Below are 18,361 nucleotides of genomic sequence, written 5' to 3' on the forward strand. Positions count from 1 at the left end.
GTAATGTATGTGTTTTTATTCATACATACATATATAGGTGTACGAAGATCTTTTGCTTTAGAACTAACGACGAAGCAACTCTTATATATCTGCTTAGGTATTTTTTATATCTACGCTATATTTACGTGTCGGGGCCCAAAAATAGTTGGGCCTGGTAACCACTGCATTACCGCTGTCGTCGTGCTCAGGAAAAAGGGAAACAATTGATTAAGGAGATTAAACTTAGTTATTATTATAAACAACTCGTTAATATATCCTGTAATTCACATAAGTTAGTCATAAAGACAGATTTAAAAATATTATTTGGGCGTGACTTCTGCATACCTACTTAATTTAAATTTGATGAAAGAGGTTCTATTTCTCTAACACTGGCCGCTATTTCTTTATTTCTCTTTTATCTCGAGTTGATTAACGCAAATATTTTGGCAGATTTTGACATTAAAATTTAGGAATAAACATGTTTGCATGATAATTTCGTGATGTTATTCATTGAAATTAAATGAAATATAAAAGTTAACAATATGTCATTCCTTTCTTGTTGTCAGAAAAATTTAAGTTCTGTTTATTTTAGGAATTCTAATAAATTATGGAGTAATAATTGCTTCGATAAATCTTGGAAAATTCACATCAAGTAAGCCATTCTTTACTTTTTTTTCATCACATAGAATCGTCATCATTCTTGTAGTTTATTTCGCCGCCGTGTCTTCCGTAGAGAAAATTAGGGAGCGTCTATAACGACGGCCTGACTTCTGTTAGGGAAATCTAACCCAGTAGGTACCTAAGGGTTTGTGGCGAAATCTATACTCCGTTTCAGAAGGTGAGAATGGAATATCACTTCACTTCCTACAAACCCTGGAGAATCTCTCTCTCTCTCCAAACGTTTAAGACTAGTACTATCTTCTTTGACCACACCCATATTTATACATAAGCTACCACTGCAAGTATAAACGAATACAAAGTTATCTGCAAATTACAGCAGATTTCAGTCTGTTGCAGTGTAATTTTACGAGTATGACCATCTATTTATGTTTTAAATGGAGAACATATGTTCTTTATTTTTTTTTTAAATTGTTAACAGCCAGTACTCTAGGTGGGCGGGGCTTGGCTTCGGACAGCGGGGGGAGTTGGACTGGCAAACAGTACTAAGCGAGGCGCAGCAAGTAGTTGGCTACCCCACCTCCTTCCTCAACCTGCGATGGCTTCTTAACGACGAGATCGCCAACACGGCGCACCACCTCAGAAAGCTGGTACGGTGGGCCTAGGAGATAGGTGCGCATTCTCACCTAGAGCAGTGAACGATATGTGGCCCAGCTATCTCTTGGGCCGTGTGTACTGATTGTTAAGGGTTGGTGGAGCTTTGGGCAGCAAGTCGTGACACTCCTTCCTCAATTGACATAGGCTGCTCAACTTTGGAAGATTTTGAGTATTAGTTTCAGATCGTCGTGACCTTCCATTTCATTCATCTGAGACTTTGAACACAAACAGAATTAGAGCAATTTGTTTGACCCACATAAGCTTACCTCACTGGAATATTCTAACGTACGTATTAGGGGGGCATTTTGGAAATTTTGTCGTAGCATTTTCATTTGGCATCTGTGGCGCAGCGGTAGTACGCTTGTCTGTGACACCGGGAGTCACGGATTCGAATCCCGGCCAGGGCATGATGAGAAAAGAACTTTTTCCTTCATGCCCTGGCTTTCTTGATTGGTCTGGGTCTTGGATGTTTTTCTATATAAGTATTTATTATAAAATATAGTATCGTTGAGTTAGTTAGTTAGTTAGTATTTCGTAACACAAGTCTCGAACTTACTTCGAGGCTAACTCAATCTGTGTAATTTGTCCCGTATTTATTTATTTATTTATTCAAACGCGCCGTGCCGTGTGGTTACCGGCACCAATAAAAAAAGGAATAGGCTTGGGATTCTTCTTTTAGGCGATGGGCTAGCAACCCGTCACTATTTGAATCTCAATTCTATCATTAGCCAAACAGCTGAACGTGACCTATAAGTCATTTCAAGACTGTCGGCTCTGTCTACCCCGTTAGGGATAAAGATGTGATCATATGTATGTTTATTCAAACGTTACCGAAAAGGACAGAACATGACACGACGTTTGTGCATCCAGGTGGGGACCAACCACCCGCTTCTGAAATCAGCCAAGAACCTGCTCATCGGCTCGAAAAGCGACCTGCAATCGGTGGGGCTCATCGTACTCCTGGTCTCCAAGGCAGCGGGCTTCAATGCTCTGGAGTTTACCAGGGACCAATATGACTCTGGAGTGCTTCACGCTCAGAGAGGTCAGTGAGATAGTTTATTTATTTCTTACCATCATAAATACAAATCTTTTAGAATTTCTGGGCATCTCTTTTAGGGCACGCCTAGACTAAACAACATACATACATATGGTCATTATGGTCATGTCTATATCCCTTGCGGGGTAGCCAGAGCCAACTGTCTTGAAAAGCCTGAATGGCCACGTTTAGATATTTAGCTTAATGATAGAATTGAGATTCAAATAGTGACAGGTTGCTAACCTATCGCCTGAAAAAGAATACCAAGTTTGTAAGCCTATCCCTTAGTCGCCTTTTACGACATCCATGAGAATGAGTGACGCAGAGATGGAGTGGCACTATTTTTTTTGTATTGGTGCCAGGAACCACACGGCACTAGAATAAACAAAGATATTGATATTTTCAAAAACAAAAATATTTTCAAAAATTCAGTGTCTCGTGTAAAATAAATCTCGTAATAAAATGAAATTCTTTTATAAATATAATACTTATATGGAAGTTAGACGTTTGACTTTTGCAGATCTCCATTCCGAATTCCATACATTTGATTCAGTGGGTATGAGTTATGAGCAGAGATCGGAATAGGTAGTGTCGCTACGGTTGCACGTCGAATAAAACAAACCACCACTGCTGCTAAACTCATTTACTCGGAACTTTCTTTGACCTTATATTAGATATAAAGCAAGAAACCATATCGCGTTCTAATATTGAACAGAGCCATCTATGTAACCACACATTAACTATAAGAATTAAACTAAAAATAATTATCTCAAATAGATGGACACTTGTATCACATAAAAGCTCACTAAACAACGTCTCAATTTCCTACGGGGTGGACAGAGTCCGCAGACACATTAAATATAGAAAAAATACAAATTAGGATTACTAATTTGGACATTCCGCCCACCAAAGAACTTGTTCTTTTACGACTCAAAAATAAAATAATACTAAACATATAGAATCCGCCCACCGTAACAAAAGATACTAAATAACTTTAAACTTAATACATTCATGTATACAATAGAACTTTAACCTCAACTCTAATTAATTTGCTTGAGATACATTAACGTCTTTAGGTAAGAAACATAATTTGTTACATGGGCGTTTAAAAATACCATTTTTTGTTTTGATACTAACAACTCTCGTTATCATATCTTTCCCTGGATGTTTATCTATAATTTTTCCTAATAACCATTTAGATGGCGGTAAATTTTGATCCCTCACTATAACAATATCATCGATTTCGGGCTCAGACTTTTTAGTAAACCATTTATATCTCTGATTTAAGGTTAACAAATATTCATCAGACCATCGCTTCCAAAAGTCCGTTACCATTTTTTGAGTAAGCTTCCACCTTTGAAGCCCTGAAATATTAACCGTTGAATGATCTTCATCTGGTATTACGACAAGAGGTTCGCCTACTAAGAAATGACCAGGCGTTAGCGGTAATGGATCATTTGGATTATCACTCAAACAGTACAGAGGACGTGAATTAAGACATGCTTCTATCTGAGTTAACACAGTAGATAACTCTTCGAACGTAAGAGTTGAGTCCCCTATAACCCTTTTCAAGTGGGACTTTGTAGACCGCACTCCTGCCTCCCAAAGACCTCCAAAATTTGGTGCCTGAGGAGGAATAAAGTGCCACGTGGTTCCTTCCTTGGAAAGTAATTGACGGAATTCAAACGGAAGCTGAGCTGTAGCCTTTTGAGACATGTCTTTTAACTCGTTGTCTGCACCAACAAAGTTGGTTCCGTTATCACTATAAAGATCCTGGCAGTGACCTCTTCTAGACACAAACCTCTTAAAGGCGGCAATAAAACCTTGCGCGGTTAAATCTGAAACAGCTTCAAGATGTATGGCCTTTGTAACCATACAAATAAAAACACAAATATATCCTTTATAACTTTTGGATCCTCGTCCAGGAGAAAATCTAACATTGATATGACCAGTAAAATCCACTCCAGCACTTTTGAAAGGTCGAGTAGGAGTCACTCTTGCTTTTGGTAACTGGCCCATAAACTGATTATTGTTTTGCCGAGAATAACGAAGACATGTCATACACTCTCTAAAGCATTTCTTGACCTGATCTCTACCTCGTACAATCCAAAATTTAGATCTTAAAAAGTTCAACATTATTTGAGGCCCACCATGTAATGTACGTTCATGAGCATCTAAAACTAATAACTTGGTGAGATGACTTTCACCAGGCATAATCACAGGATGCTGTTTATTAAAATCTGCCTCGGAGAACTTTATGCGCCCGCCTACTCTCAGAATACCTTTCTCATCGATAAATGGACTAAGAGTGTGCAGCTGACTCTTTTTTGACACCTGCCCCTGGGACCTTAACTGCTTTAGCTCTTCTTCGTAATAAAAATTTTGAGTTTCTCGTATACAAAAGTCCATTACTTCATTGATTTCTTTTTTTGTAACAATTCTACTCATCTCTTTTTGATTCTCTGGAAGTTTTAAATTTAAGAATCTTTTGCAAAATGATAGAACTCTCAACGCTCTCTGTAAATTTGAAAATCTGGTCCAAATAAATACTTCTCTCCTTTTAACTACAGCAGTTAAGGTTTTAACAGATCTTTGCTCTTCAACTGTTTCAAAACTCTCATTTGTAAGATGAATTTCATCATGGTGAAGAAAATCAGGTCCACGCCACCACAATTGATATGACATTAACTCTGAACATGGCATGCCTCTCGACCCACAATCTGCAGGATTTAAATCGGTTCTCACGTGATTCCACTGAGAGAAATCCAAGATAGTTAGAATTTCTGATACTCGGTTGCTTACAAATGTCGTCCAACGGCTCGGATCTCCTCTTAACCAGGCTAGTACAACCATTGAATCAGACCACGCGAAGATTTGCTCTTTAGGAATTTGCAATATCTGGGAGACTTCATAAACTAATTTAGCACCAAGAACTGCGGCACATAACTCCATTCGTGGAATAGATATCTCCTTTTCTACAGGTGCAACCTTAGTTTTTGCAGTTACAATATTCACATGAATATTATTGGACTTATCCTTGGTTCTCAAAAATACTACAGCAGCATAAGCAGCTTGCGATGCATCAACAAAGACATGCAACTCAACATAATCCTCTCTTCTTGAATTTAGCCATCGAGGAATTACGATATCCTTCACATTTAGCAAATCTTTTCTGTACGAATTCCACTCTAGCAATAGTTCAGACGTCAAAACTTGATCCCACTCTAATCCACATTTCCAGAGTTTCTGGATAAAAATCTTAGCCTTGACTATCACAGGTGAGATCCATCCTAAAGGATCATACAGCCTTGCAATTTCTGATAAAACCTTTCTTTTGGTGACATTCTCTTGAGATTCTCCATCATCTGGCCACAAATAAGTGTACTCAAAATTATCTGTATTCTTATTCCAACAAATACCTAGAATTTTGACAGCACTATCTGACTTTAATATCAAATGTTGTTCAGATCCCCTGTGTTCACTGATGTGATTCAACAACCTCTCACTGTTACTGCACCATTTTCTCAGACAAAATCCTCCAGCACCCATTAACTCATTCATTTGCTCGTAAATTTTTATAATCTCACTCTCAGTTTCTGATCCACTTAAAAGATCATCCATATAAAAATCTGTTAAAGTAATAGATGCTGCTAGAGGGTTCCTATCATACTCATCTTTGGCTAACTGGTGCAATGACTTCACTGCCAAATATGGAGCACACGCCGTCCCAAAGGTAAGTCTCAACATTCTATAATGTTTTAAAGGCTGGTTTGGTTCAGATCTCCATAAGATCCTCTGACAATCGGTGTCCTTCTCATGCACAAGGATCTGTCTGTACATTTGCACAAGGTCAGCAACTAGACAGAACGGATGACGTCTCCACCTCATGAGAATATGACGTAAATCCTGTTGAAGTTTTGGACCCACTAACAGGCAGTCGTTGAGAGAGACATTATTAGTCCCTTTACACGACGCGTCAAAAACTACTCTTACTTTGCTTGTTTCCTTGTCTAGTCTAACAACGGCGTGATGGGGAAGATAAACAACTCGTTCATTATTTATTTCTTCCACATCTGTGATCTCTTCCATATGATTTTGATCAATGTAATCCTGCAAAACGTTTCTATACTCCTCATATAAAGAAGGATTTCTACTTAACTTCTTCTCCAAAAAATTTAATCTACGAAGTGCTATGTTCTTTGACTGACCGTAAAAGCAATCTGGATCTGAATCTCTGAATGGAAGACATACTTTATAACGGCCATCCTCATTTCTCTCTGTACTACTTTCATAAATCTCTTCGCATTTAATTTCTTCTCTACTCATTTTCTTAACTAAAGAATCGGGCTCTCTCTCTATTTCCCAAAACTTTTGTAAAAGTTCATCCTCTTTAACTCTAATATGAAGAGAAATCAATCGCTTAGATGAAGAAATACCACTACTGACACGACCTGTCAAAACCCATCCAAATTGCGTATTTTGAGCAATAGGACCTCGTTTATGTGGATGTTTTAACAAGCCATTCACAATAATCTCGCTATGAACTTCGACTCCTAAAAGAAGATCAATTTTCTCAGGTGACCCATAATAAGGGTCGGCAAGGGACAACGACTCAAACTCAGGCCAATCTTTAATATAAGTCTTATTTGTAGGAAGGAAAGACGTAAGACTACTCAAAACAAAGGCATCTACTTTAATAGAAAACTCGGGATTATGAAGGGACTCTAGCTCTAAAGAAACCATACCTTTTGTTCGTGTTTCTCCCTCTCCTACACCAGATACAAGACCATTCACAGGTTTTTTCTTAAGGCCTAAAGATTGGACAGTAGCCTCAGTTACAAATGAAGCTTCTGACCCTTGGTCGATCAGAGCACGCAAAACCTTAGACAATCCGTTACATGTTACAGCCCTAACTCTAGCGGTAGCTAATAAAACTTCACTATCTCTTCCTTGCACAAAGTGGGATGTAACTCTTGTCTCCGTTTGAGTGCCTGATGCACTTGGTTCCGCCGGCACGGGATTCTCAGCACTCGTGGTAGCCGGGGATGACTCTGGTAATTGACTCCGGTCAAAATGCAGCAGGGTGTGATGTCTGCGCCCACATCGGCGACAACTCGTAGGCTGACGACAATTCTTTACAGAATGATTCGATGAAAAGCAATTGAAACACAGTCTCTTGGATTGTACAAACTCTGATCTCTCTTGAGGAGACTGGCTCAAAAATTGTGGGCATACATAAAGCAAGTGATGGTTCGGACACATTACACATGCAATCTTCTTTTTCTCTTCTTGGACTGTTGCATGAAATGACTTTTGCTTAGGTGCGACTTTGTTCGTAGGACTGTAGAAAGCAGGTTTTTGTTTACCACCAGTATCAATCATCTCAAGGGTACGGAAACGCATCTCCAAAAACTTAACAAGCTGACTCCAATTTGGCAAATCATCTGACTCAGTTTGACTAATCTGTAACTCCCAAAGCTTGCGTGACTCCGTATCAAGTTTCGAAACCACCAAATGGTTTATCATTGGATCCCAAGAATCAGTATTTATACTCATATTCTGAAGTGATTTCAAGCAGGCTGAAGTCGTATCAAGTAACTGTTTGATCGAGGATGCAGACTCAATTGACAAATTTCTCTGAGAAAACAAGCGCTTAAGGATTTCATTACAATTAAATCGCTTATTATTATATCGCCGTGTCAACTGTTTCCACGCTTCTTCATAATTGATATCTGTAGTTGACAAGTTCTTTAACAAATTTTCAGGTTCCCCAGACAAACTACTCTTAAGGTAATGTAGCTTCTGCACCGCACTTAAGTTACTATTTTGATGAATCAAAGATTGGAACATGTCATAAAATGCCTGCCATTCTTCGTAGGATCCAGAAAATTTCGGTAACTGAATCTGCGGCAACTTCGCTTCACACTTCACCTCCATTTTCTCTGAACACGATTTTCCAGGACCCGTCGTATTGAATTTCCTTAAATCTTCCTTCATTCTCGTCTTGTAATCTGTATATGTTTCCTCAAATCTTCCATACATATCTTTGTTAAAATATTCTAACTGTTCTCTCTTCTCTTTATTAACATTTGATACAATTTGAAAATGAATGTTGTCAAAGTTGCTAAACAGTTTTTCTAAATTTTCCATTTTGGACTCAATATATGATACGGATATGCGCTCCTTGGGTGATTTTCTGTACGTAGAATATGCTTTAAATAATCTCTCGTAAATATCATCTTGCTTCAGTAAAAGGGCCTCCATGATGACAAAGTCAAATTTTTTCTAAATGTCAAACTCGATAGAATTTGAAAGAAATTCTAAGTCCATGATAACTTTTTGGAAAATTTTACAAGTTCCGAACACTGCTCACTACACTTAGTCACTGTCTTCAAGATTTTTCCACTTCTTCCCGGGTTTCGGCACCAGATGTCGCTACGGTTGCACGTCGAATAAAACAAACCACCACTGCTGCTAAACTCATTTACTCGGAACTTTCTTTGACCTTATATTAGATATAAAGCAAGAAACCATATCGCGTTCTAATATTGAACAGAGCCATCTATGTAACCACACATTAACTATAAGAATTAAACTAAAAATAATTATCTCAAATAGATGGACACTTGTATCACATAAAAGCTCACTAAACAACGTCTCAATTTCCTACGGGGTGGACAGAGTCCGCAGACACATTAAATATAGAAAAAATACAAATTAGGATTACTAATTTGGACAGGTAGATTGATTTTATGTAGGTACTTGCATCATGAATTACCATAGAAAGTATAACATGTATATGCCTCTTTTCCGGGATTAAATTTCAGTAGGGGAAGTACGTCCAAAATGACATATACGGACAAAACGACACATTAGTGATATTTGAAAACCTGCGCGGTATAAACTGTCAAAAGTAAGCCTATCAAGAAGCACCTACACCGGAAATATACCATTGGAGTTTTGAGAGCCGTTTAAAATATAGAACGGACACCATGTTGACATTTGTTTTTTGAGGTTGGAAAGAAATTTGATAGTGGTCATTTGTTTTTTGTTTTTTGGTAAGTTTTCTTTTGTTATTGTACTGTCTTAAAATTTTATATTTCGAAGCAATTTGTGTTTGAGGTGATCGCGTTGAATTTAAAACATTATTGTCACTGCAACAAAATTATTTTTCGAATCGTAATATTTTTTGAGGCTATGTACAAAATGGCATACAGCCACTATGGACAAAACGACATAATGTATCATTTTGTCCGTAGAGATGGTGGTAAGAGAGTTAATGTCATTTCTCCAGTTCCCAGTGGTAAATTTGTAACTGGACAGGGTAAACGAAAACCAAAGAAACGAACGACGACATTCCTACCTACGTCATCACCAAATATGGCAGAATTAAAATACAAACGAGAGAATGCATCTGAAAAACCAACTCGTAAAAGGATACAAGCAGTTACTAAGTCTCTTTACATTGATGATGACTCAAATGAAGAGCGCTCTGATCAAGAAGACGAAGAAGATGATTGTGCCTGTATTTACTGCAACGATCTCTACTCACGTTCAAAGCCTGGTGAGGGTGGTTGAGGTGCAGGCGGTGCAGTCGTTGGGTTCACGCAGCCTGTGCTGATTTGCCAAAGCGTAATAAAAATTTTGTTTGCGAATTGTGCAATTAATTTTTACTGTTGTCTCTTATTTTATCATGTTTTTTATGTTGATGGCTGTGTATGTCATTTAGTCCATACGACTCGTGTCGTTTTGTCCATACGGTATGGACAAAACGGATTTTTCTTGATCTTCATTTAATACTAAATATTTTTGTAAGTGTTGATTTTTCTGACAAAATCTATATAATTCCTGTTAACCAATTAATATAAGCAAAGTTGTACGAAAAAAATATGTTCCTATTATGAATAATATTAAAGTTATTGATGATTAATAAAACGATATGTCATTTTGGACGTACTTCCCCTAGTTGTCCGCGGGTAACATAGGATTACAATTTACGTGAACGAAGTCGGGGGAAAACAGCTACCACTATTATATTCTTCATCCATCACTTGTAAAAATTCCGGAAAAAAATCTTAATAATTTTACAAATCCCGCAATCCCGGAGGCATGTCCATATTAATATGTACGTTTCAGTTCATTGACCCCAATTCAATCTACCTATTCCGATCTCTGGTTATGAGCCATTGACATATCTATCTACATTGTTTTAGGTTTAGCAGAAATCGTTGAGATGAAGAGGACAGGCCACATGATCCACAAGACGATGGTCAATCTCAAAGAGAAGGAGAAGCATGGAGACAAGTACAAGGACTTGCTGTACGGGAACAAAATTGTTTTATTGAGCGGTTAGCGAGTCAAATGAATTATATCTATACTAATATTATAAAGCTGAAGGGTTTGTTTGTTTAAACGCGATAATCTCAGGAACTTACTACCATCTATCGGGGAAGGCTTTAGGCTATATAACATCACGCTGCAACTATAAGGAGCAAAGAAATAATGGAAAATGTGTAAAAAATGGGCAAAATTATTCATCCTTGAGGGCTTCAATGATGCCCAAAATAACTATTCCACGCAGACGAAGTCGCGGGCACAGGTAGTAAGTAGATACAAATATGACCATATATCTTGTGATTTATCTTCCGTATTAGTCTGCAACTTAGGTACACCTAGTGTTAGCCGCGTTTCTGTCCTCATATATCGTACACTACTACAACTGCATCACGGTTTTACTCCTTAAGGCGTAGACAGAGCCAATAATACTGGGAGGATACGTTCGGATTAGTGATGGAATTGAGATTAAAATAGTAACAACTAGGTTGCCTAGTTTATTAGCCCTTACTTTGATCGACTCTTACACTATAATCTGTAGGTACGGAAAGATAATTTTTTTCTTTTATAACTATGTAAGTACCTACTTACTATTTTCTTGTTACTGTGTAAATTTCTATGCAATAAAGAATATATTACAAACAAACAAACAAGAAGCAGGTGGTACACACTATGTTTATTCTTCGGTACCTATCAGTCCAGCCTGGAAGTAGTAGTGGGAAATATGTTTGTACATACATACATATGGTCACGTCTATAACCCTTGCGGGGTAGACAGAGCCAACAGTCTTGAAAAGACAGAATGGCCACGTTCAGCTATTTGGCTTAATGATAGAATTGAGATTCAAATAGTGACAGGTAGCTAGCCCGTCGCCTAAAAAAAGAATCCCAAGTTTGTAAGCCTATTCCCTTAGTCGCCTTTTACGACATCCATGGGAAAGAGATGGAGTGGTCCTATTCTTTTTTGTATTGGTGCCGGGAACCACACGGCCCTTAGTTGCCTATTCTTCCTGTCCTATTCTTTTTTGTATTGGTGCCGGGAACCACACGGCGCAATATGTTTGTAACTTGTGACTTTTTAGGGGATTATCTGCTGGCGACCTGTCTTCATCAGCTGGGCATACTTCGCAACAATGCGGTCACCGAGCTGATCTCCACGGGCCTTCGGGACCTGGTCGAGGGCGACTTCTACGGGGAACACGACGCGGACAATAATCCGATACCGACCAAGCCGAAAGGTTATTATTTGATTGGCAAAGAATGATGAAAGATTCCTTAATTTCGGTAGACTAAAAAGTATATAATTTGATGAGAAATCTGAATAATGTTCCGAACGATTGTACTAATATTGACAAAAAAATTATTTAATAGAATAGAATAGATTTATTTTCAAAATTGGATTCAAGGTATCACTTATTGACGTCACATCACTTAAATTTAATGATAACTACTACCGCTTCCAAAGCGCATGTGTAGAAGAAGTGCGGAACAAACTACACTGCAGTATTTTTATCGGACGTCAATTTACAAATATAAGTAGATCTCTTAAATCTACATCGTGGACGAACGCACATTGTTTACATTAAAAAACATTAATGAATGTAGAACTAATTATATCAATACGAATATTTTGTCAAGTAAATAAATAAAAATAAGTATTAAGTATCGTAACCCACTCATTTTTTCGAGTACCTAACAAACTTTCGCCCACGGGCGTAACGCAAGGAATTCTTGTGCTTATGTGTCCTAATACGTAGGTATTACAATTCCAACAGGTCACAACGATATCAAAGCTCATTATCACTGGGAGACAGAGGACAATCTTGGCAAATTGGGCTCCAACGAGTTTCTTGGTCAAGGCAAAGACGAGTGGATTCTCCGTACCATGCTGACTTCCGGCAGCATCCTGGGCAAAGGCTGCCAGGCCGCCATGAAGCTGGCCAGGCGGGGGGAACATCTAGAAAGGGACGCCTATGTCCTGGGCGGACATTTAGCGTTACTTTGGCAGCTGCATTTGGATGTGAAAGACTTCTTCACTCACCCATACTCTTACTCATTAGTCGGATCGCCCGTAACTTTGGCTATGTGGGAGTACCCGAGCTTATATGCCCATATTTTGAGTGCTAAGCTGGAGAAATCGCCGGTAGAGTACAAGCAGCTTTATTACTCTGTGCAAGCGACGAGGGCGATGGAATACCTGTCGGATTTTATTGATGACGAGTTGGGAGCGGTTCTGAAGTATAGCGAGAGGTTTCCAGTGGAAGACGCTCGGTTGGCCATACAGAGGATGGCGTTGACCATACATGGAGAAGCGATACAGTATATTGAGAAGTGATAAGTTATTACCAATGTGTAAATTGGTTCGTGTGTTTTAGTCGAATTTTTTTTTTGGCTGTGTTGGTACTACGTCGAGAAGTTACGTTTGGAGTATCGTTTGATTGATTTGTTTTATTGAAATTTCTTAAAAAGCAATTTGCAGTGTAATATAATGCCATGGCTTATAGCATGAACGAAAAATTACAGGCTCTATCGAAATTTCCTTCCTTCATGACCCTAACGTAAACCTCGTGATGAAAGAGTTCAAATGAAGAATTTTTGTTATAACAGCTACAATCATCATCACCTTAAGCCTTTTTTGAACAGTTTGGGGAAGGCATCAAAATATTATAGGCAGTATACAACAAGTTGTAACTCCCGACCTTTTCTATATTATCCTTTCACCTGTATATAAACAGGTATTGCAATAGAGATCGTGTTGAAAGGCCACAAATGAAGTGGAAGGGTGATATAGTGAAGGTCCGGGAGGTACAGCTGCACTTTCATACATACATACATACATAAATCACGACTCTTTCCCGGAGGGTAGGCAGAGACCACATCTTTCCAATTACGTATATCCGTGAATACATCTTTCGCTTTTTCTACAGTTAAACTCTTCATGCAAGCTCTTTTTTATGAAAGCAGCACTTTCACTACTCAAAATAAAGCTGATTGGATAAGAAGATCAGATTATAGGTCTACACAAAACTGTGGCAAAGGCTGCAAATGATCACGATTACAGCTGTAATAAAAAATATTTGATTTGATTTTTTTTTCTTGTGAATGAAATATCGAAGCACAATTATTGGGCCACATGAACGTCAACTGCAAACCGTCAATCAAACCAGTGGTAAATTAAATTGAATGTTGACCTTTGTCGGAAAGCGAGGGAAATCGTGTGATAACGCGCAGATAACAGAAATGAGGTGTCCAGTATTTGCCGGTCGGCTAATGAGATATTTTGCGTGTGTTATCAGTTGTGTTAATTATAGTCTTTTTCTTTTTATTAAAATAATAATATGTAACGGAATTAATTAATAGCCTTTTGGACTACCTATATGAATACGAACTCTAGTGAAAATATTTGAAATAAGTTTTCTAATTATTCTTATATCTTTTTCTACCTAACATTCTAAGAATTTGCCATAAAATTAATTTATGCTGAAGTAAAAGTAAATGAGATAGTTTTTTTCTATAAATTTATCCAATGTGGTATATAGGTTAGGTAATTTCAGAAAAAAATACCGTTTCTCATAACAAATTTTATATATTTAAACTCCCTGTACACAAACAAAAATTATAAATGCTTCAAAACATTTCAATAAAAAACTTTGGGTGACCGAAATGGGAGATATGATTCCAAGGAAATGTTATTATATGTCTTATTTGCCTTACCTGTTTTCCTAATAATCAATAAGTTTCTAAAACTAGGATCATTATTTTCTTTTCAAGTAGATATTTTCTTACAGCGTTACAATTTAATTGTCACGCTAAATACGTCAAATACATTATTTTTAACAAGTAGAATAGACACAGAACTTTACGAGTGACATTCATATCTTCTTATTTCCGTGACCTTAAAAACTCATTAATATTGTATGAGATCGATGCGTGATGCATATTCCATAATTACTGTTAAATAAGTTGCATAATTTTACAAAAGGTTATGCTGTTAAACCAATGTTGCGTCGTACGAACTATTTGGATTGTTTACAAATTAGTATGTACTTTCTCATACATTACTCAAGCATTCCATTGTTAACACAAAATTATGTTAATACATTAATTTATGTAAATCCAAACACAAAGTTTGTTGGTTTACATAAAAATATTATGTTACAATGTCTTTATTAACCGTTTTACAGTATTTATAGGTTGACTCTCGCCAAATACTTGTATGTGACTGTTTGCTTTATTTACATTGTCTAAATATAATTCTTTTGTTCTTTCTAGTGCACTGGTTTGTAATACTCTATCTTTTAACTCTTCATAATCTATTTCGCTTACATTCAATCTACTTTTTTGTATAAAATTATATAATTCAGGATTTTCGTTTAACGCAAATAGCACTGGTGCACTTACTAAAGAGAATGGTTCTTTGTTTTCTGTAGTGAACTTTTGTATATCACTGGCCGCTTGCCACGCTAAACACAGGTGGCAACCGAATAGATAGGCTTTCTCCTGCTTATGTAGCTCCTGGCCTCCTAGTAACATAGCTCCCTGACAACCTCGCCCCAGCAACGTCCCACCACCGTATAAAGTCCGTAATGTCCACTCCCTGATTGGAAACCCTAATGTATCTCTCACATCCAATGGAAGTGTATCTGTACAAATAAGGAATTCATCGTTATCACAATACGTCGGAATGCCAGGTAAGGGCATGTTTTGTGAATCTCTTTGCCCGAAAAATTCCCCCTCGCTCACATCCCTCAATGCTGTTGATATTAAATATGATAAGTCCTGGTTCTTTAATCGTGCCAGCATCCCGTTAGCAGTAACAAGCAAGTAGTCACCAATGAGTATTGCAATTTTATTTGCGAACATTGCCGTATCTTCTATTTGGAGTCTTTTCTCTATGCTAATGTTAAGCAGTCCTCTGTGTACATAGTGGCCAGTACGAATCATTTCTGTCAATTCGGCCAGTACTCTCTGGTTTTCAGTGATTTTGCTTGTTTGTATGGATGTGGTGGCGGGTGTTACAGCTTTGGATAACAGCAATATGACCAGGCCCCAGGGCTGCTGGTTGTTGTGCTCATTGTATAATAATGTCTTGGCTGTTTTTATTATTGGATGATTGGTGTCAACCTGTAAAAAAAAGTTTACACTTAGTTGCAAGAAGTTTCTGTTAAAATTTTTATCATTATCAACTTTTGATTGAGGTCAAATTTTGTAAAGACTTTAGATAAAGGTTGAACGACAGTGCGTAAATCGTGAGGTTATAGACCTGATAAATAAATAAACCAAACACAAAATTAATATTAACATATTAATGTCAATTAAAAAACAAAAATATATATTATTGTACTTATGTTTTTAATGAAAACCAATCCGTTGGTACAGGGAAAAAGCGAGTAAAATAATAACTATATGTACAAAAAAAGATCCTTGAAGCATGACAAGTCACATGGCCAACTCGTTACATAACACAGCAATTATAACTGAAACTGTAACTCCAATACTCTAATTACTGTACTACAACTTACAAAACACATTAATACTCAAAATTAAGGCCTATCACCGAGTTTCATCGTGTAAACATAAGAAAGTTGATTATAATATCGACTTACAACTTTGCGTAAATGCATCGCCAGATTTGCAAATTCGTCACTTAGAAGCCATCGCAAGTTCATAAAAGAGGTCGGATATCCCACTATTTTTTCAGCTTCTCTTATAACTTTGCTCCAGTGTGCCAAAGGAGGGCGAAATACGAAATCTTCTTGAGTCATATTGGTCAAAGTACTCTCTGCACGAATTTGATGTGATATTAACGCCGCACGGCGTATATGACAGATTAATGCGTAAGACATGATAGTATACTTTTTAATTAAATGCTTACATAAACAAACACCATTAATTAATGTTATAATTCAATCGGAATTTAATATAAAAACAAAATACTGCGCAGCGCGATCGTAATTATGTCACGTTTATTTTGACATTTTATTGGTACGTCCAGAAACTTATGACGAGCGAAAGAATGGAAAGAATTCTGAGAAAAGTTAACAATGCATTATATTGTTAAATTCAGCTAATCTTTTTAATATATAAAAAAGATAACAAGTAAATATCATAAGATTATGAAATCAGAGCCAAGTTGAGTGTAAGTAAATGATTCGATCCATGCTCCATTTCCGAACGACCGCCCTTAATGCGAGTCCGCCTTGTCAATGACCAATGCGATAAAATCGAACTATAGAAAGCAGTGGCTGGGTAAAATATGCCAATGCATTATGTAATCACTATGCTTGTTCAGAATGAAAAACATAATTTGGAATATTTATAACTTATTAAATCGTTATCAACAACTTAGATTAAAAACGACTTAGTATCAGACAAATCTAAAGATTTAGTATTTATTTAAATACTGAATATATTTATTCTACAGCAAAGAAGAAGAAATCTTTTTATTAATACAGTTACTACGTTACATTACTCGGGCAATAGCTAGTTTCCATTAAAGCCATCCAAATCGTCCAATCACGTGTCGGCGCGCCGTAATTCAGAGGCCGCGAGACGGTGGCTCGTCCATAGCAATTAAAAATAAAAGTGACATATAATTTGTTAGTGGTTTATGTTATCCTGGTTAAGTCCGGCCGAGACCGCAAAACGAACAAGATGATAACACTGCAGTTTTGCATTTTGATTATTTTAGTTGTTTATCTGATTGATTTGCTGGTACCGTATACATACTGATCAGGTTTAAAAAGAGTGCTGCATAGGTTGAGATTCTAACAGGGTCATGCACCAATGACTTTTTTCTGAGTCTTCAATGCACATTATTGTTAGTTTGATTGCAAACCAATACTTCAACGGTGAGGAACATCAAATCAATTGAAAACCGATCATCAAATCAATTCGGATGTGTAACCCTGATACATTACGAGTTATAAGTATTCTTGCACAGGTTTCGAAGGTTGGACGGGAGTCGTTATTATTATAGGATACTTCATATCACATAATAATTGTCATATCTTTCGGTTTCACAACATTGGATGACGTTAAATAAATTACTTAAAACTAAGTGTACTGCCGCTTTCAAAGCATCAGTGCAGAAGAAGCGGTAACAAACCGCACTGCAGCGTTTTCATCAACAACGTCAACTTCAAAAGCTTGGATAGCTTAGAATAGAAATGTGGACGAGAGAATACATTACATAAGAAGTATATAAAACTTACAGGTCTGATAAAAACTCCAAACATGTTTTTGTTTTATACTAAAAAGATATTGGTGCGTAGGGCCGGAGCACAAGGTGCTATTAACTCACAATTTTTGCGTCTAACTCAACCCATCTGTTAACTCCGCACAAAAAAGCAAGTTATCGGCGTATCTTGACGCGGAGGCGGGCCTCGATCACGCGAAATGTGGCTATTCGGTGTAATTCACTAATGCAAGTACAGGGGTACGCCTTGGACATTGTTCAAGTTTGCGCCATCTTTGATTTTTTTATATCGATGTCAGTAAAGCAAGGTTAAGCTGTATTTCTCCGTAATCAGGGGGTTTGGAGCAGACTTGTAGTGTCTAGCTTGCTATAAGCATCCCTCTTCTTCCTCATATAAGATACTGTACCGAATATGCTACCGTAGTTAGATGAATCTAATTCAAGTTTTTGTTTGTAAGGTCTTGTATACAGCATCTATTTTTCAGAAGTCTATGGTTTGGTATGGTCTACCTAGATACTCTCCAGTAGTTAGGTAGTCT

General features: G+C 37.3%; 2 protein-coding genes across 2 annotated transcripts; one reads left to right on the plus strand and one right to left on the minus strand.

Annotated features, from left to right (window-relative positions):
• The first annotated feature begins 586 nt into the window (after positions 1-586).
• Positions 587-12,959, plus strand: LOC106137844 (all trans-polyprenyl-diphosphate synthase PDSS2). Its single transcript, XM_013338768.1, has 6 exons — positions 587-591; positions 1,079-1,247; positions 2,125-2,296; positions 10,504-10,638; positions 11,707-11,862; positions 12,400-12,959. The coding sequence occupies exons 1-6, from the start codon at positions 587-589 to the stop codon at positions 12,957-12,959; spliced, it is 1,197 nt and encodes a 398-aa protein (XP_013194222.1).
• A 1,238-nt stretch (positions 12,960-14,197) lies between these two features.
• LOC106137855 (all trans-polyprenyl-diphosphate synthase PDSS2) lies at positions 14,198-16,617 on the minus strand. Its single transcript, XM_013338781.2, has 2 exons — positions 16,231-16,617; positions 14,198-15,748 (listed from the first exon to the last, which is right to left on the minus strand). Exons 1-2 carry the CDS (start codon positions 16,468-16,470, stop codon positions 14,780-14,782), a joined length of 1,209 nt encoding a protein of 402 aa, XP_013194235.1. The 5' UTR covers positions 16,471-16,617; the 3' UTR covers positions 14,198-14,779.
• Positions 16,618-18,361: the final 1,744 nt, after the last annotated feature.

This window comes from Amyelois transitella, chromosome 18 (genome assembly GCF_032362555.1).
Source record: "Amyelois transitella isolate CPQ chromosome 18, ilAmyTran1.1, whole genome shotgun sequence".
Lineage (NCBI taxonomy): Eukaryota > Metazoa > Arthropoda > Insecta > Lepidoptera > Pyralidae > Amyelois > Amyelois transitella.

Coding starts and splice junctions, on each gene's coding strand:
- LOC106137855 (XM_013338781.2), bottom strand. CDS start 16,470: ATGTCTTACGCATTAATCTGTCATATACGCCGTGCGGCGTTAATATCA. Junction 15,749..16,230: donor CGATGCATTTACGCAAAGTT/GTAAGTCGATAT, acceptor TTTTTTTTACAG/GTTGACACCAATCATCCAAT.
- LOC106137844 (XM_013338768.1), top strand. Junction 1,248..2,124: donor CGCACCACCTCAGAAAGCTG/GTACGGTGGGCC, acceptor TTGTGCATCCAG/GTGGGGACCAACCACCCGCT. Junction 10,639..11,706: donor CAAAATTGTTTTATTGAGCG/GTTAGCGAGTCA, acceptor GTGACTTTTTAG/GGGATTATCTGCTGGCGACC.